The 25,265-nt window shown below is 53.0% G+C and overlaps 1 protein-coding gene and 1 long non-coding RNA gene across 4 annotated transcripts; one reads left to right on the forward strand and one right to left on the reverse strand.

Annotated features, from left to right (window-relative positions):
* Nucleotides 1-999: 999 nt before the first annotated feature.
* Nucleotides 1,000-4,032, forward strand: LOC122149423. The gene is made up of 2 exons (XR_006163034.1): nucleotides 1,000-1,273; nucleotides 3,835-4,032. It is a non-coding gene; the product is annotated as an uncharacterized LOC122149423 (long non-coding RNA).
* A 5,304-nt stretch (nucleotides 4,033-9,336) lies between these two features.
* Nucleotides 9,337-23,881, reverse strand: KIAA0513 (KIAA0513 ortholog). Of its 3 annotated transcripts, none has more exons than XM_033069812.2 (13): nucleotides 23,723-23,881; nucleotides 17,901-18,387; nucleotides 17,180-17,279; nucleotides 16,759-16,832; nucleotides 16,604-16,674; nucleotides 15,958-16,165; nucleotides 15,535-15,575; nucleotides 15,036-15,114; nucleotides 14,600-14,677; nucleotides 13,116-13,145; nucleotides 10,855-10,935; nucleotides 10,497-10,591; nucleotides 9,337-10,372 (listed from the first exon to the last, which is right to left on the reverse strand). In XM_033069812.2, the coding sequence occupies exons 2-13, from the start codon at nucleotides 18,239-18,241 to the stop codon at nucleotides 10,323-10,325; spliced, it is 1,248 nt and encodes a 415-aa protein (XP_032925703.1). In that variant the 5' UTR covers nucleotides 18,242-18,387; nucleotides 23,723-23,881; the 3' UTR covers nucleotides 9,337-10,322. The 3 variants fall into 3 exon arrangements, with proteins under 3 accessions (XP_032925703.1, XP_032925704.1, XP_032925702.1); XM_033069813.2 differs by lacking the exon at nucleotides 23,723-23,881 and adding an exon at nucleotides 22,488-22,582; XM_033069811.2 differs by lacking the exons at nucleotides 13,116-13,145; nucleotides 23,723-23,881 and having other exon boundaries at nucleotides 17,901-18,371.
* Nucleotides 23,882-25,265: the final 1,384 nt, after the last annotated feature.

Here is a 25,265-nt window from a genome sequence, read left to right on the forward strand (position 1 = left end):
TGTCCCAGCTGGACAAGGAGCTGCAGTGACCTTGGCCAAACATGGCCTGGAGTTGGAAGTGGGGAAGGAGAGGATCTGACTCACATCTGGGATGTGGCCACAGAGGACAGATGGGTTTTATTACTGTCCAGTCCCTCTCTGCAGCTCTGTCTCAGTGACTCAGCCTTGCCTTTGGGCCCTTCCTAAAGGAGTCACAGCACAGCCTTTCCCAGCAGCTTCCCTCTGCTGCAGTAAAACAGATTTGGGAAATTCAGGCTCCTGTGAAGGGGAAAAAAAATAAATTAAAACAAATCAAAGTTATGTTTCTCCATGGGAATCTTTCCATTTCAATTGTAAATCATTCAGAGAAGGATGAAATCAAATGTTTTAGTGGCAGGATTCATCTCTCTGTGTTTAGAGACTTAAAATCCAAACATGCCCCAATCCCAGTGGGAAGGACAGTGAGGAGTCCCCTGGGTTTTCTTGGACACATCCCACAGGACAAGAAGAAACATCTGGAGATGTTCCATGCCTGGAGGGAGGAATAAGAGGATTTCAGCAGGTTTCCTTCCCTCAATCCCAAGGAAAATCAGCAACATTTAGTAGAGAGAGCCCCAAATCACTGAGACCAGGCAGAGCCACCATGTGTTAGAGAATCTAAGGAGGGGAGCTGGGTACAGCTCATGGTTCCTGGGCCTTCCTGTGGAATCCTGACACAGCTCCCTCACCTTGGGAAGGGCTTCCCTTCCCACACCAACCCCCAAAGAGCCTTGGGCACACCTTCACCATTTACCCACCAGGTACCGAGGGACCACGAGGTGACAGCCCTGCCACATCACACCCACAGCAGGATTTGCACATGGGGCAGAGCAGGTGCAGCACATCATCCAGGAGGGTTTTCCAGCCTTGACAGCACCGGGAGCCAAAGCCCCGTGAGCCCCCCGGGGCCGAGCGCTGCCCGGCCGTGCAGTTCGCCTGGCAGACACTGGATGGGGCTGCGATCCCGGTTACCGGCACAGCTGGCACGGCCGGGGGGCACCGCGACCTCGGCCAGATGTTTTGGGCGGTGCCAGGCTGGCCGTGCCACAGCTGCCACCATCCACGCGGGATGCTGGGGCTGCCATCAATCCAGGATGCTCCTGGATGCTGAGAGAGTTTCTGGCAGCGCCTGGACAAGGCTGGAGCCTTCACCTCCGAAAGCTTTTCCACGTTCTGAGCGCGGTGATGGAAACGGAGAGCGGGAGTTGCTGCCTGGCAAAGTGCTGATGAAGATTTCTGCTGGATGCAAGATGAGGTGAGTTCCTACCTCCCCCTGCCTGAATCCCAGCTCTTTGAGCGACTTTGGACAAGGGCAGGACAAGAGGGAAAGGCTTCACTTTGTCAGAGGGCAGGGTGAGATGGGATATTGGGAATAAACCCTTCTCTGGATCCCTGGAAGTGTCTGAGGCCAGGCTGGATGGTGTGTGCTTATCTCTGGGACTTTCACCTGTTTTTCCAGCACCTTCTTTGCTGTGCAGTGCTTTGTTCACCCCTCCTAGCTCAGTGCCAGCTGTAATGTGCTGAGGGGATGGGTGAGGACCAAAGCCTGGGTGTTGGTGGGTTCTGAGGTGGCTGGTCCTGCGTGTTGGGGTTTTTGCAGTGGCAGCAGTGCTCCTGGCTGCATTTTGGCATCGTGCCACCACATACCCACTCCAAACAAAGGGCATTCTGTGGGCACAGCGCTGCCCTTTGAAGTCTCAGCTGTTACCAAGCAGGTGCTATCAAGGGAAATGTTGATGCAATCGCTTCCTCCAAGCCTCTTGTCCCCAACCTGGGCTGGCTCTGTTGCTTGGGGACAGACCTGTCCCCTCTGCAGGGCTGTGTGCCAGCCCAGGGCACGCAGGGATGGTGACAATGACACTCCAAACCTTGCTGTGATGCCACCCCTGTCTCTGCTCTGCTCCCAATCCCTTGGGAAGCTGCTCTGTTCCCTGGATTAGACATTACCTTTCCCATTCTCCCTGGAGCAGTTCCATCAGTGCTGGGGGAAGGTGAGGTGCAGGGATGGGCTCACAGGGGTGTGTGCCATGGGGACCAGAGCTTGTGGAGTGTCCTGGGAGTGCTGGCTGTGCTGGTCAGGGACATGCTGCCTCCCAACGGTGCTCTGGGGACACAGCCGTGTCCCCTCTTGTCCCCTCTTTGGGAGCAGGAGCAGTGGTTTGAGCCCATGAGCTCTCTCTGTGTGCTGAAATCAGTGTGGCACCAGGATCTCACTGCTGCTGAGATGTCTGGGGGACACTGGCACAGGACATGGCTCTGCCCCACAGCTTCTGGGGGATGCAGATGGATTCAGGCTGTGCTGGGACAGCCCTTTCCTCCTGCCCCTACAGCAAATTCTGCCCCACAGCTCAGCCAGAAGTGGTGGAAGTGAAGATCAGGGCACACAAAAAAAGGCGTTTTGCTGCTTGCTTTTGTGGGTTTGCATTTTGGAGCTCTCTTGTGGGTTTTTTTTGGGAGAGGTTTGTTCATTTGCTGTGTTTTGTTCTCCCGTGGTTCCTGCAGGAGTTTGGGGCAGCAGTCGGAGCTGGGGACACCCTTCTGTTGGAATTCAAAATGCAAGCAGTTCTCAGAGCATTGGGGCTGTAAAACAAAGCTTAAAGTTAAACACAAGATTAGAACTGAGACCTTGGAAAAGGCTTCCAAACTGAGGTGCTAGAAATGAAAAATGTAGATTTAAAGGAGAATGTGGATTTAAAGGAGAATGTAGATTTAAAAGAGAATGTAGATCTAAAGGAGAATGTAGATTTAAAGGAGAAGGTAGATTTAAAGGAGAATGTTGATTTAAACAAGAATGTAGATTTAAAGGAGAAGGTAGATTTACAGGAGAATGTAGATTTAAACGAGAATGTTGATTTAAACAAGAATGTAGATTTAAACACAAATGTAGATTTAAAGGACAATGTAGATTTAAAGGAGAATGTAGATTTAAACAAAAATGTAGATTTAAAGGAGAATGTAGATTTAAAGGAGAAGGTAGATTTAAAGGAGAATGTAGATTTAAACACAAATGTAGATTTAAAGGACAATGTAGATTTAAAGGAGAAGGTAGATTTAAACACAAATGCAGATTTAAATGAGAATGTTGATTTAAACAAGAATGTAGATTTAAACACAAATGTAGACTTAAATGGGAATGTAGATTTATAGCTTAAAGCAGAGACCTGTTGAGATAAGTTTGGCTTTAGAGTTTTAGATACAGAAAAAATAGAAGTAGTTACAAAGGCAACAAGAAGTTTTAGAGTGCAGCAATGTAAGTTTGTGTGTTGTGATATGATTGGCTAAGAAAATTCACGTTGTATTGTGAGTCAATAGCTTAGTATTGGCTTAGGAGCATAAATATCTCTGTTGGCAGTGTTTTATTGGTTAATAAATCCTTAAAAGACCTTGTAACCATAAGTCTGGGGGTTTCTGAGCCATACTGTGGCCATCTGCAAGACAAACTTACCCTTTTCTGCCTGTGTGGAAGACAAGAAAAATAAACTGCGCATTTTAAGGCACCTCAGAAGTCCTATTTCTCTGCTTCATTTGGGAAAATAAAATCCCCACAAGAAGATGTAATGTGGGATCAATAAGCCTGTGGCCAAGGTTCAGTGTTACTCCTTAGAGCGCATGAATATTTCCAGGAGTTGGGATTTTTGTCTGATATGTGCAAGTTTTGGTTTTTTTTAATCTATGTGAAATAAAGTGTGGATTCAAAGCTGGGCTGTGGAGTTTGTTCCTACAAACAGACAGGTTTGTGTTACTCCTTGAATCCCAGAGATTCACCTCCAAATCCTGGCCAGACACTTTTTTTTTTCTCACATTTTCTCTTTCCAGGTCCTTCCTTGTGCTACCCCTGCCTGTTGAAGGGATGGCTCAGAGCAGAGTGAGGATGGGAATGCAGAACCTGAGCACAAATCCCAGTCTCAGTGGTTGCAACTCTGTCCTCAGCAGCTTTTTACCTGGAGAGAAAATAAAGATTGCCCAAAACTCCCCATTAAATTGAAGAATAAAATATTGATGTGTCCTAAAAGACAAAAAAGTCTTTTTGTCGTGGAAGAACTGGTTTGGAATTCTGCACAGTTGGAGAAAGAAGGGACCTGGCCTCCCTTTGGCAGCTTAGAAAGTGAATTAATGTCAGGATTATTGTTATACCTCCCTCAGGAACAGCACTGGAATGGGATTTTATGCACTGAACTCTTCATTCTATTTTTCTGAGGTCACAGGGGTCATTTGAGGCCCTGATCGGGGTTACTTGAGGTCAGTGGGGTCATTTGAGGTCACAGGGGGTCATTTGAGGTCATTTGAGTCCCTGAGAGGAGTTACTTCAGGTCACAGGAGTTCTTGAGGTCATTTGTGTCCCCATTAATTGATTGTGGGGTCAGATGGGGACAGAGGGGTTAATTCTGCTGAGCTGTGGCCAGACAGGAAGGGACACTTTGGATCAAACACTGCCAGGCCAGTCCAGGGTCACCCAGTGGTGTCACCCATCCTCTGCCCTCTGTCCTCTCAACATAATGACAGGGGGCTTGTTGTTAGCTTCATTAATATTTATTATTAATTATTATTATTAATTTGTAGCATTAGTTTATTGTTTGAGTGTTTATTATCATCTCCTGTAAGCACTGCCATGTATAGTATTGGTATTAGCTATTAATACAATAATTAATAAATTCTACTGTTGGGATCTATTAAATTCTACAATACTTATTTAATAATATCCGATAATATTTACATAATAATACCTACATAATAATATTTACATATTTAATAAATATTTATTCAATAATATTGACTATATTATCTTCTAGCATCCAGTAGTATAATCACCTATTACAACTTAAAACTATGATTATTTATTAGTGTTGGTAATTAGTAATGCATTATTAGCTGTCACAGGGACATAAATGTGTCCTGTTGGAACCTCCATGGGATTATGGAATGTTCTTCCCACCCTTGTGTGTGTGGGAGGAAACTCCTCAAGTCAGCTTTGAGGCTGGACTTTATTTTCCTACAGATTAAAAAAAACCCAAAAAAACAAAAAAAAACCAAACCAAAAAAAACCCCAAAACCTGGCAAGTACCAGACCCAAAAAAATCCCAACTCCTGGAAATGAACACACAATCCAACAAAAAATACCCAAAAAATACATCCAACCCAAAGCTTTTGCTCTGAGCACAAAAAGCCCTGAGGTGGCACCGACTGGCTCTGGCTAACACAATTTAAATTTGTGGGAGCTGCTGTTGCAGCAGCTGTGCAGTCCCTCAAATAAACCCAGAGCGGAGAGGGGACCCCTGCACAACCCCAAAGAACACGCCTTAAAGCTTTTCAGTGGGAAGAGCAGTGTTGGATCCCAAAATCATCCCAGGGGACGTGGGAACGCAGCCCAGCATCTCCTCTTGTCCTGGAGAGGAGAGACCATCCCCAGCCGGCTCTGATCTCCTCTCAGTGAGGAATTCTCTCTAAGGATCCTCCCAGATCTCCAGAATTTTTCCTTGGGATGCCAGAGCAGGCAGGAGCTGCACAGAGCCTGATGATCCAGCCACCCCAAAAACCTCCAGCAAATCTCTGAGTTCCCTTCCAAACCCTTCCAGCATCCTTTGCCGGCTGCACCAATGGGATTTTCCCAAATTTCACCCCCAAACCAGGGCAGGACGGGAAGATCCAGCCCCAAAGCAGAGCCTGAGCCCAGTGAGAGGTGCAGCCCTGCATTGCAGATCCTGCTGCAGACAAGGGCCAGCCCCAAATTCCCTGGGACCTGCTGTCAGCCCTCCCAGCAGGGCTCTAAATCCACCCGGACCTCCTTGGCTCCAGCTGGCTGAGCAGAAAGTGAGGCAAAGCCTCTTCTAACTCAGGGAAAAAAAAAAATTTAAAAAAAATTGGGAGAAGTCTCCATAAATCTGAGGCAGTTACTGGTGGAGAGGACTCCCCTCCTCCTGCTCCACACACTGCAGCACAAATTATGGCCCCAACCTCGCTGTTGTTCGGTGATGAACATCTGAAAAGGCAGTGACAGATGAGAGGAGGGATGATTTAACAGCCATAAATCCAGCCAGCTTAGAGGTGTTTTTACAACCAAACCCATCTTGAATCCCCTCTGTTATGAATACTTATCACTCCCAGACACTGCTACAATGGAAAGATTTTTAACAGCTTTAATAGAGACGCAATAAAACCCCCAGAGCCGGGCGAGCAGCCGTCCTTCGATCCCTCCCGAGGGAGGGAGAGGGGCTGGGAGCTGCTGGCTGAGCTCAGGCTGGAAGGAGCAGAGCTGGAGCAGCCACTGGGCTGACCCTGGCTTTAGTGGATGGGTGGAATCATCCCAGAGCTGGATCAGCTTACCTAAAGCTGCTGTGTGCTGTAATTACAGTAATTTCACAATTATAAGCCGCACTGAATATAAGCCGCACTTCCAGGTGACAGCAACTTTTCATTCTTTGTCCATACACAAGCCACACCTGATTATAAGCCACACATTACAATACAGAGTGTGATAAAAGGTGTCTGTTCTGTCACCATCTGTTGAGGGTGGGGCAGTGATCCTGATCTCATGGGAGATATTCTGCTAATGGGCCATCCATTGAAACCAGCTGGGGCAGTGTTCTTTATCTCCATGGGATATCTCCTGTTCATGGCCATGGTTTATAAACCAGCTGGGGCAGTGTTCTTTATCTTTTCACAGCCCATCCTTCCTCCAGCCAGTCATTTTCTGCTCATGGCCATTGAGTCCCACTGTGGCACTGATAAAATTACTGCATCCCATTGGGAGTTGCTCCAGCCAGGGGGAAGAGCCCAACATTTCTTACCAAGATAAAAACAGAGGGTTTGGGACACTAAGGGAGCCCCTTTCTCCACTGGACTCCAGAGGAAAACCGGATTTCTCCACATCCCCACTGGAGCTCCGGAGGGAAACTGCACCTTGTACAGGAGCACTGCTCCAGCTGAGCCACATCTGCCACTGCAGGAGGATGCAGCCACCATGGGATGGGACTGCTGCCAACACCCTGCCTGCCTGACGGGTGTCAGGCTGTACTCTGACTGTGTCAGGGTTTGGGGTTTGTTTCTTTGTAGTGCTGTATTTCTATTTTAATTTCCCTAGTAAAGAACTGTTATTCCTAATTCCCATATCTTTGCCTGAGAGCCCCTTGATTTCAAAATTATAATAATTTGGAGGGAGGGGGTTTACATTCTCCATTTCAAAGAGAAGCTCCTGCCTTTCTCAGCAGACACCTGTCCTCCAAACTAAAACAGCAACTTTTCATTCTTTGTCCATATATCAGCCACACCTGATTATAAGCCGCACTTTGGGTTCAGACCAAAATTTTAGTCAAAATGGTGCGGCTTATAATGGTGAAATTAATGTAGTGCCCAGCAGGGAAGGGGACAGGGACAGGCTGTGCCTGGGACATCCAGTACCTTCTCCAGGGCCTTCTCCTGCAGCTCACACCTGGCCTAACCCACCTGCAGGCATTTAAACCAAGCCTGGGCTCAGCTGCACCAATGACCCTCCTGGGTGTGGTGGCACCACTTTTTAACCTGGTGATGGCTCAGTTGGCTCATGGCCACCACCGCTCAGGACAGGGACACTGTCCCAGAGCTCAGGAGAGCTCCAGGGTAACTGGTCATGGATCTCACTCCCTCCCAGGCTGGGATTACGCAGCCCCAGATCTCATTCCCATTTCCTAAACTGTCCCTGCAGCCTCCCTAAACCATTCTGAGCACTCAGCCAGCAAAACCAGGAACAGGGAGGTGCCAGGGGGCACCCACTGCAAAGGGCAAATACCTGAGGAATAAACCCCTCCTTGCTTGTACACACAGCCTTATCAGGCACAGGCAGGAGATAAGGAATTCAGCAGGTGAGGGGAACTAAATTGATCCCTTGTTTTCCATAGCTGAGCAGTTCACATCCAGGGAAAACTGCCAAGATTTGGGGGGGTAATGAAATAAAAACAAGGAGCAGGGAAAGCTCCTTCCTAAGAGAAATGTGGCTACCAAGAGAGAAACCAGCCCTGCAGGACAAGGAACAGGCTCAGCTTGGCCATACAGAGACCTGAGGGGACGTGGACTCTGAATCCTGGGTGGAATATGACACTCCCAGCCTGTTAACCTAAGGGAACATCTTTTTCTTTAATAAGATAATACCAAGTAATTGATTTTTAAATACACTGAAATCAAATGTCCTGAGGCCAGAGCAGGATCTCAGCTCTGCTGTCAGCTCAGAGGCCACTGGCAGAGATGGAAAGCACGAGGGAAAAGAAAATAAAAATTAAATCTCCTTCATGTGCTTCTCTGGCTCCAGGGCAAATGTGAACATCTCTGTAAAAGGTGCAACAATTTTTCTCTATTAAAAAATAAATTATCAAAAGGGAGAAGCTGGTGGAGGCACCAGGGACCACTGAGGTCGAAGAGGCAGCGTGGAGAAAATCCATCTGTTTAAAACACACAACAATCGAGCAAAAAAAAATAAAAAATAAAAATTTTGAAGATAATTTATTCCAATCTCTCTCACACACACTCCATCCTTCACACAGTCCCAGTCGAGGAGGGTTTATGGCTATTTTTTATTGGATTTTAATTGTTTTTATAGAAAAATACACATGCAAATAATATATATATATACTTCAGCGCTGAACTTTTCTTTTCATGTTGGAAAAAATAACAATAATAATAATAATAACAATAAAGAAATGAAGGAAGATTTGGGAAAGACCTGAGTGGAGACAGGGACAGGGAAGGCCATGGGGATGGGATGCTCCAGGATGCTGAGCTGCACATTTTATCCAGCAGGAAGGTTTTTATTGGGATGAGGGACCAACATCAGCCCCTCACCCCAACAAAAACCCTTCTCCAGTAACTCTGGCCAAGGAAAAATTGGTGCTGGATTCCTCCTTCCTACAAGAGCCAGCATGGATCCCACCCCAGCAGCAAGGGAAGCCCAGCTTAGGTAAAAGCATCACTTTGATGCTTGGAAATTACACCAGAAGCTACATGGGGGGAAAAAAAATATCCTTTTATGCTATTTCCTATGGGATACAGCTGGCAGCACAGGGAAAATGGATTGATTGGAACCTGGACTTGTGTTTCAGGATGATGATTTTGGGGTGACACTGTTGGACCCGTGGCTGTGCAGGGCTGGGGGGTTCTGCTCCTTGCAGAGGGGAGCAGCGATGTCCCCGTGTCCCCAGTGATGTCCCCGTGTCCCCAGCAGTGTCCCCGTGTCCCCAGCAGTGTCCCCGTGTCCCCAGCAGTGTCCCCATGTCCCCAGCTCTCTGCAAACACCATGCCAAGGTCCAAGGGATAAGACAGCCCCCCTGGAGCAGAGGAGGAGATGTCATTTCAGGCAGTTTCAGGTTTGATGGATGAGTAGCTGGAGCGAAGAGCTGGCGAAGGAGAGGGCAGAGAGGAGCAGCCTGGGGAAGGAGAACAATTAATCCACTGCCACAGGACGCCAGGAGGCTTTGGGAAATGTCACAAAGCAGCAGCATCCCGACACTGAGGGGGCAGCAGGGAGAGGGATGAGGCGTTCTGTCATCTCCTCCCACGGCAGGCAGAGCTCCTCTGCCTCCTCTGCCTGCAATCCTGCCCTCGGCCATGGCTTTTTTCCTACTGATCCAGGCTCATGCTATGGAGCAAGCTGTTGTCTCTTTGCCCAGAGGTACAAACCCACAGAGGCAGCACAGTGAAGGCTCCCCAAGGGAGGGATTTCCCTCCAGCTCCCAAGGAGCTGCACGCCGAGGGTGGCAGCAGCGCTTTGCCAGCCCCACCTTGCCCCTTGCCCGTGTCCCCAGCCAGTGGTGGCATCCCTGGTGACACCACACGACCTGAGTGGTGGCTGGGTGCAGCCCCAGCTCCTGGCTGTGGTGCTGCCATCACCTCCTGCATCCCTGGTGCAGCTCCAGCATCAGCGAGGGGACAGCAGCAGGGAAAGGGAGCCTTGGGTACCTCTGGATTTACCCCCAGACACCTCACCAGCCTTTCATGGGGGGCTGCAGCACTTGGGGGCTGCACAGCCACGCTCTTCCTGCTTTTCCCTTGTGTTTTGTTTTGATTTCAACCAACAAAATTCACTTTTGGGACTGTCTACTCTGAAAATAGAGGCGGGAGGGTCTGGCGAGGGCAGGGGCTGTTTGGCTCCTATGTCTACAGGCTGCCCTGGGGCAGCTCTAGAGTTTGGTGGACGATCATGCAGGTTTTATTGCAGCTCGTGTGTGTAGTTTGGTTTGTAGGTAGCCCAGCTTCAGTCTCAGGTAGCCCCGGAGGTGGGATCCTCTCCCCTCCCCACCTGTCCGGCCCTGGCTCTCCACCACCACGTGCCGGCCTGGCGGCTACTCCACGGCCATCTGCTCGATGTGGTCACTGAGCAGCTTGTATTGCTCTGGGGAGGAGAGAGAAAAGGGTTTAGAGAAGCTGCTGAACCATCCCAACCGTGCTCCATCCCCTCCAGAATCCCAGGAAGAAAATGAAAATGAAAAATGCAAATTCCCCAGGCTCCTCCCTACCTTCATCCAAGTTGCCGATGGTCGCCTGCTTCTTCAGGAAGTCACTGCAGAGCTTCTTGCTGAGGCCAAAGGCCAGCATGTTGTGGATGAAGGTGCTGAGGGAGGACAGAGAATGTGAGAAGAGAGCATGGCCAGGCTGCCCCTTCCTCCCCCCACCTTCCTCCCCCTCCCCTCAGCCCCTTGCTGCGGGCACTGGGATGATGCTCAGTCCCTCCGGATATTCAACCTGGGGGCAGGTCCCAGCGAGAGGCACCACAGATCCTCTGCACCATAAGGGATGTCCCCAGCTGGGGCACACCTGGGGGGTGTCCCCAGGCCTGGGGGGTGTCCCCAGGGGGTGTTCCCCTGCCCTGCTCACCCCAGCTGCCCGAAGGTGATGTTCTCGTTGAAGCGCAGGCTGTCGTCGCGCTCCTCCTGCGTCATGTGGCACCACTTCTCCCTGCAAAGAACGAGCCAGTGTGGCACCTGTGTCACCACTGCCACCTCAGCACCCCCTGTCTGCTCCCTCCCACCCTGGGCCACGCTGCTGGAGGACAGGAAGGCACTGAGAGCCCCTGGCTGTGCTGTGGGTGTTGGATGAGCTCACAACATGGATCCATCTGCAGAGCTCTCAGCCTGGAGCAAAGCAAGAGAAGCCCCAGGAAAAAACTTTATTGAACCTTGGCTTGGCATGGATTAAGAGCTAAAAACAGCATCGATCCCTCCAGCACAGAGCTCACCTTGAGTGGCACCGTGGGCATGAGGAGGGAGCAGGGCATGGCCACCGCAGCAGGGCACGGCCACCCCAGCAGGGCTCTGGGAGGGTGACAGGGGACACCAGGCACCTGTCCCTCATCTGCAGCAAGGCTCCACCTCCCCAAATCCCGAACATACCTCCCCCTTGGGCAGGGCAGGAGCTCCCACACCCCTCCCCACGGCTCCACTCCAGCTCCCTGCAAGTGCAGCATCACCTTAAGGGACGGAGGGGTTTAAGCTCTGGGTGTGAGCAGAGTCCCCACCCCAAGCCTGTGCCACGGGGATGTCACTTGGGGTGGTGGCAGCTGGGCTCAGTGCATGCATGCCAGGGAAACTACAGCTCCAAGGTGAAGCCAGCCCCTTCCCAAGAACCAGGTGAGGTTACAGCCAAGGAGAAGAGGAGAGGAAAAGCGAGGAGAAACAGGGAAGAAGAAAAATGGAGGAGGAGGAGGAAGAGGAGAACAGCAGGAGAAGGACAGACACTTGTAGCTCGCCACAATACCAAGCAGGAGGGGAGAGCTGTGCTGGGTGCAAACTGGGATAGAGGGGGTCTCACCCCAAATCCTGGGGGCTTGGCTCAGCCCCAGTGTGTGGGACTGGAAGAGGAGGGGTGCTCAGCCAGGCTGACCCCACAAAAGGAGCCAATCCCCACTAAATCACCCCAACCCAAACGTGCAAAGCTGCTGAGCTGAGCCTCCAGCCACCAGCTCATTGTTTACAGGGCTCTGGAAATGTACACAATATGTTTCAGGGGATTTTTTTTAGAAATGAAAAAAGGTGTAATTTCTCTCAGATGAAGCTTTAGGACAGCAAATAAAACCCACAGCCAAATGTAGAGGCTGAAAGGAGAGGGGAAGAATCGAATTAAGGGGCTTTGAAATCTGGAAGCAAAACTTCACAGAGCCCACTGGCTCACTTATAGAAGAAGCATGTTTGTAACTCTTTTTTCCTGTCCTTTTATGTTTTGGAGGGAGGAAGAAGGGAGAAAAAACATTATCAAAGTACCCCCCACCAAAAAAAAAAAAAATTGGCCGTGTTTCTGGCTTATTACTGGAGAGTAACATGCCTGGGAAAGGAGAAAACCCACATGTGGCTCCTCTCAAAGCCTTTGATCTTCACACTGGCCCAGCAGGACAGGCACAGGGCTATGGGGGTGTATTTTGGGGTATCCAGGGAAGCTTTGCTGTGCCTGGAAGTGCTGAGAACCCTCCATCAACTCTTTCCTCTTCCATCAGCAACGTTTGCCCCCACACAGCAAACCCCAGCAGCGACATTTGCACCATCCCTCAGCCACACAGAAAACTCACTGCCAGCCTTCCAAAACTCCTCATCCTCCTGCTGATGCCATCACCTGGAGGGATTTGCTCCCACACTCCACGAGAGCAGTGACTGCTCCCCTGCCCCAAGGACACGCTCCCAATCGTGACATGCAAGCCCCCATCTGCAATTCTAATCTTGTTAAGGGATGGCAGCAGAAAAGTGCATTAAAAACGGGAAAGGAGCAGCTTTTCCAGCTGGCAAAGGATCCCCAGCACCTCTAAGTGGCAGCAGAAGGCAGGAGCAAGCAGGAAGGACAGGAGAGGGGGATGCTTTCTTCACAAAGAGCCTCAGTTCGTGTCCAAAACCTGCCCAGAGGGATGTTCCCGGCAAAACATCACAGCTTGAAACCATTCAGGCTCCTTTTTAAGAACCACATGAAAGAGGAGCCAATCCAAACCCCCCTGGCCCTCGGGGAGGGCGATGCTCACGCTCAAACCTCGAGCAGCTGCTCCCTCTCCACGGAGAAAGGGCCCCAAAACACATCCCCCCCCTCCCCAGGGCAGGATTTGGAGCTGAAGGGAGCGTCAGGCTGTGGGCACTAAGGAAGGACAGGGACAGACACACCTCTTCTCCTCTTCCTCCCCAGTGTTCCCTCTGGAGCGGCGGCAGAAACGGGGCCGGCCAAAGTGGCGCGGGCAAAGATCATGCAAGGCAGAGGGATGGAGGGGAACGGAGAGAAGAAGAGATGGAAGAAGGTTGTTAGAGGCAGAGAGAGAGGAAAGAGAGAGAGAAAAAGAGGAGTTTAGTTCGGAGTCCTTCCCCCCCTCCCCTGCCCTCCCCCAGGAGGACAAAGCCCCAGAGACGTCAGGGGTGGCCTCAACCCCATCCCCACAGACCTTCTGAGCACCTGCCATGGCCAAGGACCGACCTGGAACTCCAAATTCCAGAGCTCCCTGCAGGGATTTCCATCCTCAGCAGCATCCCAGCTCTGTGTAAGGACCCTGCATCCTCCCCAGAGGACTCAGGGGGGTCTCACCACCACCTCCCAACCCCCCCAAAACGCTCAGGGTACCCCAGGCTGCAGCTCCCAAAGCTCCTTTGTTGCTCAGGCTCGTTCCTGCAGCCAGGCTCAGCCATCAGATTAATTGGGGAAGGCACTGGGAGCAGGGAGCAGCTGCTGGCAGAGTCTGTCCTTGTGAGGCATTTGCTGCTGCTAATTTGGGGCTTAATCAAAGCAAATGCAGTTATGGTCACATTGCTGCTCAATAGGCTCTTCCTGTGCTGGCTTGGGAGAAAAAAAGGAAAGCAATAAAGGGGAAAACAGGGATTGATCCGTGAGCTGAGGCTGGCACAGCATCCCAGGGTGTGAGCCAGGGCTGCTGGGGCTCAGATCAGGATTTGGGAGGACACAGAGTGGGGCTGGCTGCTCAAAAGGGCTGCTCTGAGCTCGGTGATTCCACCCCGAGGGTCAGAGCCTCAGGGCACTGCACAGACCGAGCTCGGTGATTCCAGCCCGAGGGTCAGAGCCTCAGGGCACTGCACAGACCGAGCTCGGTGATTCCAGCCCGAGGGTCAGAGCCTCAGGGCACTGCACAGACCGGCTGGGAGTGGGAAACTGCCCCAGGAGAGGATTGGAGCTCTCACACAGCTCCAGGCTGGAGCAAGAGATGGGAACAAGCTTGGTGAGTGTCTCACACACTTCTGCACCCCCCAACATGAGCAGCCTTTTCCCTGGCAGGTTTATTACAATTTTCTGGGCTGGCAGTGCCACCATTCCCAGTTTCTCTCCTTGCTGGCTGCAGGGACAGCTGGGACATGTCCTCCATCCACTACACCCCCTGATGGCACCCAGCACCTCCCAGACCTGCTGGCAAACCCAGCACCAACAGCCTGAGCCCTGGCTGGGATTTCTGGGCACATCTCTAGGGCTTGGTTCCTCCAAAAAAAATAAAACCTTGCTGCTCCCAAACCCCTACCAGCCTGCAGATCCCCAGGTTTCCAGTCAGGGATGGAAAGCAGAGCATTTTCTCAGCTCAGGGCTGTTGGGAGGAGCATCCTGGGGGGCTGGGGGGGACATGGAGTCCCTGTTCCCACTGGGATGGTCCTACCTGGTGGTGGGGGATCTCTTCCTGCGCTCGCAGTGCACGGCGTCGAAGAAGGCGGCGTTCCAGAAGCGGAGGTTGTGCCTGCAGGGAGGGAGGGACACGTTGGGAATGGCCAATTGGGATTTTAGAATTAGGGTGCCCAGAGAAGCTGTGGATGCTCCTGGATGCCTGGAAGTGTCCCAGGCCAGGTTTGGAGCAGCCCATGGATGGGGTGGAATGGGATGAGCTTTAAGGTCCCTTCCAACCCAAACCGTTCCAGGATTCCACAATCTCACCCTGAGTCCTCCCAAAGGTCAGGATGGGCCAAACAAACCTGGCAGATTTCTGTGCACACTCTGGTGTGCACAAGGGACGTGCCAAAGCCAAGGCCAGCTCTGTTAGGGACATGTGGGGACATGTGGCCAGCAGGACAAAGCCCTCCCCCAGCCCCAGGCTTTACCAGATCGGCTGCTGCTTGAGGTGCATGTACAGGTAAATCTTCTCCCCTTTCTTCTCCTCCTCTGGGCTCTGCAGGGACACTGTGGGGACACACAGTCACACACCAGCATCTGGGGCACTCCCACCTTCCCACCCCACTGTGGATTTTGTGCCCCCTCCCAGTTTGGTGGCTGAGCAAACCAAACACATCCCCTACACATCCACAGCAATGGGAGAGGGGCTCTGAGAGCCCTTGGAGGGCAGGGATGAGCCCTGATGAAGGCAGGGGTGTCCTGGAGGATCCTGGAGGGACTGCACCACTGGTTTGGGAGCTCACACAGATACTGGGGGGACTGGTGCCCCACCAAAGCTCAGAGGCAGTGGGTGCCCCAACCTCTGTCCTCTGTGACACTGAGGACAAGATCCTCACAGGATGAGAGTTGTGAGATTTCAAATTCCAGCATTTCCAGCCCTCTCTCCCTCCCCAGGGCTGCCCTGGCCATGGCTGTTTCAGCTCTCACCTGTCTTCTTCAGCTTCTCCTTTGGTTTGTCCTCACCTTCGCTGTGGCACAAGAAATCAATGTCAGCTCCAAAAATCCTGTCCCACCAACAGCCCATGGCCCCCCAGGCAAAGGGGACCTCATTTGAAAGACTCCCCTGATCCTCTGCCACCATCCCCAGGGCCAGAAAGGTGACAAAGGGACGGTGACATCCCTCCCCTCAGACCCAGCACAGAGATGATGCTTGGAACCACATAACTCCATGGCTCTCTCAGTTTTGAGACAAATCAGGAGGAATTAGGACAATGGCAGAGGGAAACAAGACTCCCAGACTATGAGGGGACAGTGACCCAAGCATGGGACCAGGCTGGAGACAGCTCCTGTGGCCATGGCAGCCCCATGGTGGCCCTACACCCTGGTTTGGTAGCCACAGGTGGTACCCACTCGCTCTTTTTGGTGGCAGGACCCTTCAGCTTGGTCTCCAGGCCCCCAAAGAAGCCCTTGACGTTCTCTGTCTTGGCTGAGGTGTTTTTCAGCAGCCTCTCTGCAATGTCCTTCTTCTCAGCCAGCCAGGTGTTCGCTGACTTCAGGTAGGAGTCGATGCTGCCCGTGGGCTTCTCCTTGGCCTCCAGGGGCAGGGAGTGAGGTTTCCCTGGGGAAAATGTGCCAGGAGCTCAGGGGTGGCACCACTGAGTGCTGCCAGCTCCTGGGGACCAGGAGATGGGGACACCCAAGATCCCATCCCAGCTCCTGCAGGTTTTTATTTTTATTTTTATCCTTCCTGCTTCCATTTTGGATAGAAAATCCAGTCCCCCATGAAGGAGCAGCCACTGCACACCAAACAATAAACCTAAGATATTTCTGGGTTGGGGTGTTCACATCCCATCCCCAGGGGCTGGGAGCATCTAGGGGGGTCACATACAAATATTCCTGGCTGGAAGCAAGAACAAAGCAGCAGCACCACCCCAGCGAGGAGTTCTGCCAGGTTTGCACAGATTCTGAGCTCTTTTCCACCTGGGCCACCCCTCCAACACCTTTCCCAAGCACAGAACACATTTCAGAGCCCCCACAGGACTGCAGACTCCCTTACCTATGTAGTAATAGGTGAAACACATGGTCATGAGGTTCTTGGCAGGGCTGAAATCATCCATCTGGTGACACCTGGCACAGAGGGGGACAGTGAGGACACCCTGTCATGGGAACTCAGGGCCTTTTGGGAGTCCCCACGAGGCCCCCAGGACTTACTCAAAGAGCACGAGGGCGAAGGACTGCATCAGGCGGTAGAAGGTCTGCTCTGACACACACTTGGAGTTGCAGCGCTGCAGGGACAGAGCCCAGGGGTCAGCACAGCAGCAGGAACAGCCCCAGCCCCCCAGGACACCCACTCATGGCTGAGACTCCCCCCAGAGACAGCGTGGTGCCTGTCTGGGCTTTGTTTTTTATTTTAATAGGATGTGTCTGAGTGCTGGTGGGGTCTAATTTTAAATAAAAAGAGTGAATTCTCTCTCATGTTGTACCAAGGGTGTGTTTAACTGCTCAAAATGCATTTATTCACTGGTCTATCTCACTCTGCTGTGGTTCCTCACTTTCCTCGAGTTCCTGCCTTGCAAAAATACTCCTCTGGGATATAAATAAATCCCTGTTGCCTCCCCACCACTCCCCTCACCTGGGCGCTCACGTATCTCGCAAACCACTCCCTGCCCTTCCCGTCCTCGCTGCTGCAGAGCTCCCCAAACCTGGCCTTCTCCTCTTGGTCCAAATCCTCTCTGAAACAGGGAAAAAAATTAAAAACATCATTAAAGCCAAGGATGTGACCTGCACCCCTCAATCTCCTCTTGGTGTCAGCATCCTGGTGCTGCAGTGCTGAGGAAGGCAGAGGAAGAGGAGCAGAGCAGCATCCATTTTGTCATCCCTGGCCTCTGCTGCTCTTTTCTTCCTCTCTGGCAGCAGGGAGAGGGGAAGAGCCAAGGACAGCAGGAGCAGAAACTGAGCTCCAGAGACAGGCAGGGAGCCCCAGAGCAAAAACAAGCCCTGTTGCTGCTCCTCATGCTCCATTTGCTCCATCCAGCCTGACACGGAGTTCCAGGGACCACAGCGCCAGGATGCAGGGCTGGGGGCACAGCCAGGGGCTAACACAGGAGCCCTGGGCACGTGTGAGCCACTGGCATTTCTGAGAGCATCAGTGGGGAGAGGAGATGGGCACAGGGAGCGCCTGGCATGGGAATGGGGAGAGAGAAGAAGGGAGGGAAGCTGGGCTGGGAGATGAGCTGGGATGCGGCCAGCAGAGGGGTGCAAGGTGAAAACATGACACAAACTGCTGTTCCCAGAGTGGGAGAGCAGCCAGCCCCAATCCCATCCCCTGGGCACTGCCAGCCCTGCTCACTCACCCCCCTGTGAAGATTTTCTCCACGTAACTCCGCATGAATTCCCGGCGCTCGGCCGTGGCCTCGTCCCGCGCCGACTCCGTGCTCTGGCTGGAGGAGAAGGACTCGTTGGAGGAGGAGCGCCTGGGGCCACCCCAGTGCTGGGGAGAGTCCCCCATGTCATTCTCGCTGTCTGCTGACTCGGTGGCATCGCTCTCCTCCGCGGCCACGCCGTCCCCCGTGTCCCCTGGGTGGTTGTTGTCGCTGGGGGCGGCGGGAGCGGCGGGAGCTGAGGGGTCACACGAGGGAGCTTCGGTGTCAAAGTCTATGAGGTTCCCCACAGGCACATCCAGAGGGGCCTCCATGGCTGTCCCAGGGGATGTGGCAGGGTTGGGGACGCTCTCTCCTCGTCCTCTTGTCCCTCACTGGGGCGTTGAGGCCATGGCTGGGCTGGCAGGAGTGGCTAAGGCAGGCAGCACCTCCTGGCGGGGCACAGGTTACCACAGCACATCTGAAAGGCACAACGGGGACAAAAGTGACCCCAGGGCCACCACCCACCATGTCCCCAGTGGAGGGACACACAGAGCTGGCTCCTCTCCCCCAGCCACGTGAATCAGCAATCCCATGGAATGCTCACGTGCTTTCAGCACCACTCCAGAGGGTTTTCCCAGAAAAGGGACAGCCAGGGCCTCAGCTCCATATGTCACATTTGGGATGTGACATCTCATGGCCTGATGGGCAAAACTGGGCTGGCAGGAGCCAGCAGCTGGCAGGGCACTGGTGGCTCTGCAGGGCAGCCCTGACATCCAGCCCTGCCCTCTCTCTGCTCCTGGCTCTGTCTGACCCTGTTTGCAAATGGGATCATCCCTGGGGTGGAGCATCCTGGGGTTTAACACTGGGAAGGGGATGCTGGACATGACAGAAACTGGAATGGGATGAGGATGCAGAGCTCTGGACTGCAGTTGTGGGGTTTTGGCACCCCAGATTGCAAAGGTCCTGCAAAGGAGGTGCAGAGACCACAGGGACTGGATGTGCTCATCCTGGTCAGCACTGCAGCAAAAGAGACAAACAAAGGGCCAATCTGGAGCTGCCCCTGTGTCAGAGAGTCACTGGTGTACCCAGTGAGGGTGTTTCTGCCCCAGAAGGAGGTGAATTAGTGTCAAAAACCCAGCACACACTGCAGCACCCAGGCACAGGGTGGCACAGGAGCAGGGACAGCAGCACAGGTGGTGACAGGGAACAGTGACAAAACCAGGACAGCACGACAGCAACATTGACACAGCCCTGCTGCCTTCCAGGGAACTGATCCCAGGACACAGCAACCACCCCCAGAGCAAAAACCCCCCAAAGAACCAATGTCCAGTTCCTCAGACATACAGGAGTTCAAATGAAACCAAATCTGACGTGTTTCACCGAGCACGGCACAGTGGGAAAACAACCCCTGGGCTGCAGGAGCAGCCACTCTTCCAGCAGCATCCCCCTCCTCTTCTCCCCCTTTGGGACACTGGACAGTGAGAGAAACACAACAAAAGCCCCTGTCCCCAGAGACAGCAGGGACAGAAAGAAAAGTCACCTTGGGTGGCAGAACCTGGCTGGCAGCGTGCTGTCACACTGAGCCCCCTGGCACACACCTGAAGCTGGCTCACAGCAGCTGCAGGGACACTGCTGCACTCCAGGAGCTGTGGAGAGCTCAGTTCCTGGGAGAGGAGCAGCCCAAGGCTGCGGCACAGCAGGGATTGGCCCTGTTCCCATGGGGATCCAGCCAGCTGCAGCCTGGCTCCGTGTCCCTGGCAGGGTGAGCCATCCCACAGCACCCTCCAGCTGCAGGGACAGCCATCTATCCATCCATCCATCCATCCATCCATCCATCCATCATCCATCCATCCATCATCCATCATCCATCATCCATCCATCCATCCCTCCATCCCTCCATCATCCATCCATCATCCATCCATCCATCCCTCCATCCATCCATCATCCATCCATCCACCCATCATCCATCCATCATCCATCCATCCCTCCATCCATCCATCCACCCATCATCCATCCATCATCCATCCATCATCCATCCCTCATCCCTCCATCATCCATCCATCATCCATCCATCAATCATCCCATCCATCAATCATCCCATCCATCCATCATCCATCCATCATCCATCCATCCCTATCCATCATCCATCCATCCATCCATCCATCATCCATCCATCCATCCATCATCCATCATCCATCCATCCATCATCCATCCATCATCCATCCATCCATCCCTCATCCATCCATCCATCATCCATCCATCATCCATCCATCCCTATCCATCATCCATCCATCCATCCATCCATCATCCATCCATCCATCCATCCATCCATCCATCATCCCATCCATCATCCATCCATCCATCCATCATCCATCCATCCATCATCCATCCATCCCTATCCATCATCCATCCCTATCCATCATCCATCCATCCCTCCATCCATCATCCCATCCATCCATCCATCATCCATCCATCCCTCATCCCATCCATCCATCCATCCATCCATCATCCATCCATCCATCATCCATCCCTCCATCATCCATCCATCATCCATCATCCATCCATCCATCCACATCCATCCATCCATCATCCATCCCTCCATCCATCCATCATCCATCCCTCCATCCATCCATCATCCATCCATCCATCCATCATCTATCCATCCATCCATCCATCATCCATCCCTCCATCCATCCATCATCCATCCATCCATCCATCCCTCCATCCATCCTTCCCTCTGGATGGAGAGAAGATCCCAGGCAGAGCTCAGAGCCCCTTCCAGTGCCTAGAGGGGTTCCAAGAGAGCTGGAGAGGGACTTTGGATAAAGGCATGGAGTGACAGGACACAGGGAATGCCTTCCCACTGCCAGAGGACAGGGTTAGATGGGACATTGGGAAGGAATTATTCCCAATAATTGGCCCAGGTTGCCCCATGACCCTCTGGGAGAGAGGACTTGGAGTTCAGCCCAGGAGGCCAAGAGAGTGAATCCTGCTCACACAGGGATGGAAAAGATTTAATCCCTCACTGAGCAGCTCATGGAAAAGCCCTGCCCTTGAGTGAAGGTGTCCCAGGGCCTTGGCAGCTGCTGGGGGTGCCCAGGCATCCCAGACATCTCCAAAGGGGTTGGGTTCTCAGCACAGAGCCCAGAAGAGCTTCAAAACCAAAAACCAACTGCAAACCAGCCCTGTCCCCACTCCACAGCCTGCTCATTGCTCCAGCAGAACAAATCCATGCCAGGAATATCCAAAATACCAAACAGGAGCATCAAGTCCCACACTGGCACAGTTCACTCACAGACACCAGCACAGCTGCACATCCCACCACTGCCCAGGAGGGTCCCAGCCCTGGCTGGGCCGAGTTTGAGAGTAAATGAGGGCTCTGGAATAAAAAGGGACTTTCAGGCTGCTTGGGAGCCTTGATACAACATCACCAGCTTCAGCATCATCCTGAAATTCAGCAGTTCCTGGGCTGACTTTAACCATGAAGCTCAGCCAGACCAGCCCAGGAATATCATCCAGGAATGTGCTGAAGCCATGCATGGGAATGCCACCCATGGTGCCCTGAAACTTTGGAAAATGCCTGTTTTTACTAAAAAGAAATGCTGGGTTGGATGTGAATGATTCACCTATAGCTGCTCATGTGTGCAAGCAGCTTTGATCCATGACCTGCCCTTGAGTCCAGCATTCCTGGCTGGACCTCCCAGCATCCCTAAACCCTGCACTGAGTTTCCCTCGGGGCTTTTTCCAGGTGCTGAGGTCAGGATTGCTGCGGGGCCTCAGCAATTCACACCTGGGAAATGGGATCTAATCCCAGTTTTCCCACAGGAATCCCAGCTGGGAGCAGGATTTGGCCAACCTGTGTCCCAGCTCTCCTCTCTCTGCAACCACAGCATCCCAAAGGCTGGATGACAAACCGAGATAATCCCTGTTATCAGCTCGGGGGTGGGTGACATCCCACATGATGACAGTGCTCAAACCCACACTCTCTGCACGGAGATGGTGCTCCAGCCTGGAGCTGTCAGGGATGACTAAAAACTGTAATTAAAGCCAAGAAACCTCTGGCTGCCTCCTCGCAGCCTCATCCCTGCAGTCTGGCACCCAGACACGGAGTGCAGGAGCTCTGAGAGCCCCTGGGAACATCCAGCTCCGGGAAAAGGGGAAAAGCCACAATCGATGTTCATGCAGGACTCTTGGCAGCCCAGAGGGGACAATTCTGCTGCTCTGGACAGAGCCAGAGCTCTGCAGAGAGCTGAGGCACTGCATCCCTGCCAAGGGCTGCCAGGGCAGGGTTTGTGCCCAGTGATTTCAGCACATCCCACCTCTCTCTCCCAGCTGTGCCACGGGATAAGGTTTTTTTTTTTTAGTTTGTGGGAGGGGGGTCAGAGTTTTGCTGCCTTCTCCCAGTGTGGGACACACACGGGGAGTCACTGGCACGGTGCCACTGCTCAGTGCTGGCACTTCTCCACGCTGCAGCCCTCCCTGGAAATCCTCCCTCGTCCCACCCACCCTGGCACGGGTCTGGCACGGGAATTCCACCTTGCTGCTGGTGCTGGCACTGCCCGGACCCCCCGCACCCACCTGCACTGCAGCCACGGCTCCGTCCCCGCTCGGCAAGGGCACGGCTGAGTGCCTGCCAAGGGAAACTCCGTGTGCCGGCAGGGAACAGCCTGTTTCCTCCCAGGAACTGGTCAGTCTTGTTCCCTCGTGTCCCTGCCCCGCGGAGAACAGCAGGGTCAGCGCTCCGGGCTGTGCCAGATCCCCAAAATCTCCCCAAACCCGCAGGCACCGCGCTCACCCCGCTGCCAGGCACCCCCCGTGAATTTAAACACACAAACCTTGTTTAAACTCATCCTGCCACTCTGGAGACCCCCAAACTCAAGCTGTGCCCTGGCCAAGGCTGCAGCACTGCCCACAGCTCTGACATTCCCAAAATCATTCCCGGTGTGCCGGGGGGTACCTGGGGGCGGTGCTCAGGTGGGGCACAGATCGCACACACACACCAGAGTCAGCTCCCACCCATCCTGAGCTGGATCCCGATCCCCGACGAGGGAGGATTTTGGGGTGTGATGTGTGTGAGTCTAGAGGATCTTTCCCCCAGCATCATCTCCTCCCCCAGCATCATCTCCTCCCCCAGCCCCGGTGTTGGAAATCTGCTGCTTTCCAGGTGGATCCTTCCCCTTCCCAATCCCGGCACAGAAAAAACCATCGCTCAGCGCTTAAACCGGAGCCATTTCCAGGGAATGTGAAGCCCGGCGAGCTCCCAGCTTGCCCCGCTTCCCTGAGAGCTTTTTCCTTTCCCCCGCTGCCATCAGACACCAGATGGCAGCTCCCCGTCCGCCTGGACTCGCGAGGAGAATTAAATGTCTCTCGAATAGAGCCGAGCTGCGCAAGTCGGGCTTTTGTGGCGAGCAGCGCTCTCTGCTTTCACATCCCCCGGTCATGGCCACATCCCCAGGGAGACCCAGAATTATTCTGCAATTCCCGTTTTCACCTGGCAAAAAACATTCCCCGTGGGGGCCATATTTTGGAAAGGAAACCCCCGAAAAGAACACGCGAGCACCCGCAGCCCCCCATTCCTATGGGCAGGGAGGGGATGGGGATGGGATGGGGATGGGGATGAGGATGCAGCCGGGGGAACACCGGGAGCATCCCCACCCTTCCCGGGGAGGATGGATGCATCCCTTTGGAAAATCATCGTGGTGTCACCTGCCGGCGGGAGATGCGGACAGAGGATGGATTAAAGCCCAGGCCTGTCCCCAGGCAGGGTCACAGCGCCATCTCCGCTTTCCCTCCCTCCATCCCTCGCTTTTTACCTGCAGCCAGCAGCCTCGCAGCAGCATCCGGCCCGGAGGTGGCCGGCGTGGCCAGCACGCCGGGGAACGGGCGATGTTTGCGAGGCGGGGGCGCTGCGCTCCCTCCCTCTGTCCGTCTGTCCGTCCGTCCCTCCCTCCCTGCGGAGCGCCGCGGTTGCGCGCACGGCGCCGGCTCCGGGAAAAGCGCCGCGGAAAAAAACTCGTGGGGTGTCACCCTTAGGGTGTCACCCTTAGGGTGTCACCCGTGTGCCTCTCCTGCAGCGTTTTATCCCGGGAGGGATTCCCACTCTGCGCATCGCCCCCCCCCAAAAACAGTCCCTGTGCGCCCTGGAGTGCAGAAAAATTCGGATGCTCATTAAAGGGGGAGTTCTCCAGATTAATAGCTGCATGGGAAAATATCCAAAATATCAATCAAAATATCCCCATCAAAAGGGGGAGCAAATAATCTTAAATCCCTGAACGTGCAGATATCTAAAATATTAAATAAAATAAAGTGAAGTCCCATTAAAACAGGGAGCAAATCATCTTAAATCCCTGAATGTGCAGATATCTAAAATATTAAGTAAAATAAAGTGAGGTCCTATCAAAACAGGGAGCAAATCATCTTAAGTCCCTGAATGTGCAGGTATCTAAAATATTAAGTAAAATAAAGTGAGGTCCTATCAAAACAGGGAGCAAATCATCTTAAGTCCCTGAATGTGCAGGTATCTAAAATATTAAGTAAAATAAGGTGAGGTCCCATCAAAACGGGGAGCAAATAATCTTAAATTCCTGAACGTGCAGATATCTAAAATATTAAGTAAAATAAAGTGAGGTCCCATCAAAATGGGGAGCAAATCATCTTTAGTCCCTGCACGTGCAGGTATCCCAAATATTAAGTTAAATAAGGTGGGGTCCCCATTAAAAAGAGATTTTCCAGGCCAAAACATCCCATCCAAGCCACTGTGCACCCTGACATCTGCAATATTAAACAAAACTAGGCAGGATCCCTATCAAAGGGATTTTCAGCTCTTTTCCTCACCTTTAGCTGGTTTTCAGGCCTCCCCAGGATTGTGAATTATCTGCTCTGCTCCTCCCCAGCTGAGCCACTCTGGGGTGAAAAAGTCTCAGGTGAGACCAGACGGGGGAAATCCCCAGTGGGGAGGACAAGAGCAGAGCTCAGGGAATTGTTGCACCTCAGAGGGGTCTGGCAGAAAAAATTCCAGAGGTTTCATGGCAAGAGATGGGAAACAGGGCAAGGCTGAGCCCCTGGCAGGGATGTCAGGGGTTACAGGGCTGGGGGCAATTTTGGGGTGCTCCCAACAACGGGGAGTCTCTGATACAAAGAGAAGAAAATGAGCTCACCAAGCCCTCCCAAAAGGAGCCAGGCACTGCTGCATTAATCCTCTCTGAGGATTTTGGGGAGAGGAGGCTGGAACCCCCCACATCAGCACAGAATCCCTGCTCCTGCTTATCCTCCCTGCCCCAGCATCACCCAATCCCCAGCAGAGCCCTGTTCTGTGCATCCCCACGGACAGGGAGACAACAATTCCCGGCCCAGCAC

This window comes from Catharus ustulatus, chromosome 11, assembly GCF_009819885.2.
Source record: "Catharus ustulatus isolate bCatUst1 chromosome 11, bCatUst1.pri.v2, whole genome shotgun sequence".
Lineage (NCBI taxonomy): Eukaryota > Metazoa > Chordata > Aves > Passeriformes > Turdidae > Catharus > Catharus ustulatus.

Excerpts from the sequence above, each read along its gene's own strand:
- KIAA0513 (XM_033069812.2), bottom strand. The coding sequence starts at position 18,241 with ATGGAGGCCCCTCTGGATGTGCCTGTGGGGAACCTCATAGACTTTGAC. Across the intron at positions 13,146-14,599 it reads AAGAGATCCCCCACCACCAG|AGGGAACACTGGGGAGGAAG; the intron begins GTAGGACCATCC and ends CCGCCGCTCCAG. Across the intron at positions 10,592-10,854 it reads ATCACCTTCGGGCAGCTGGG|CACCTTCATCCACAACATGC; the intron begins GTGAGCAGGGCA and ends GTCCTCCCTCAG.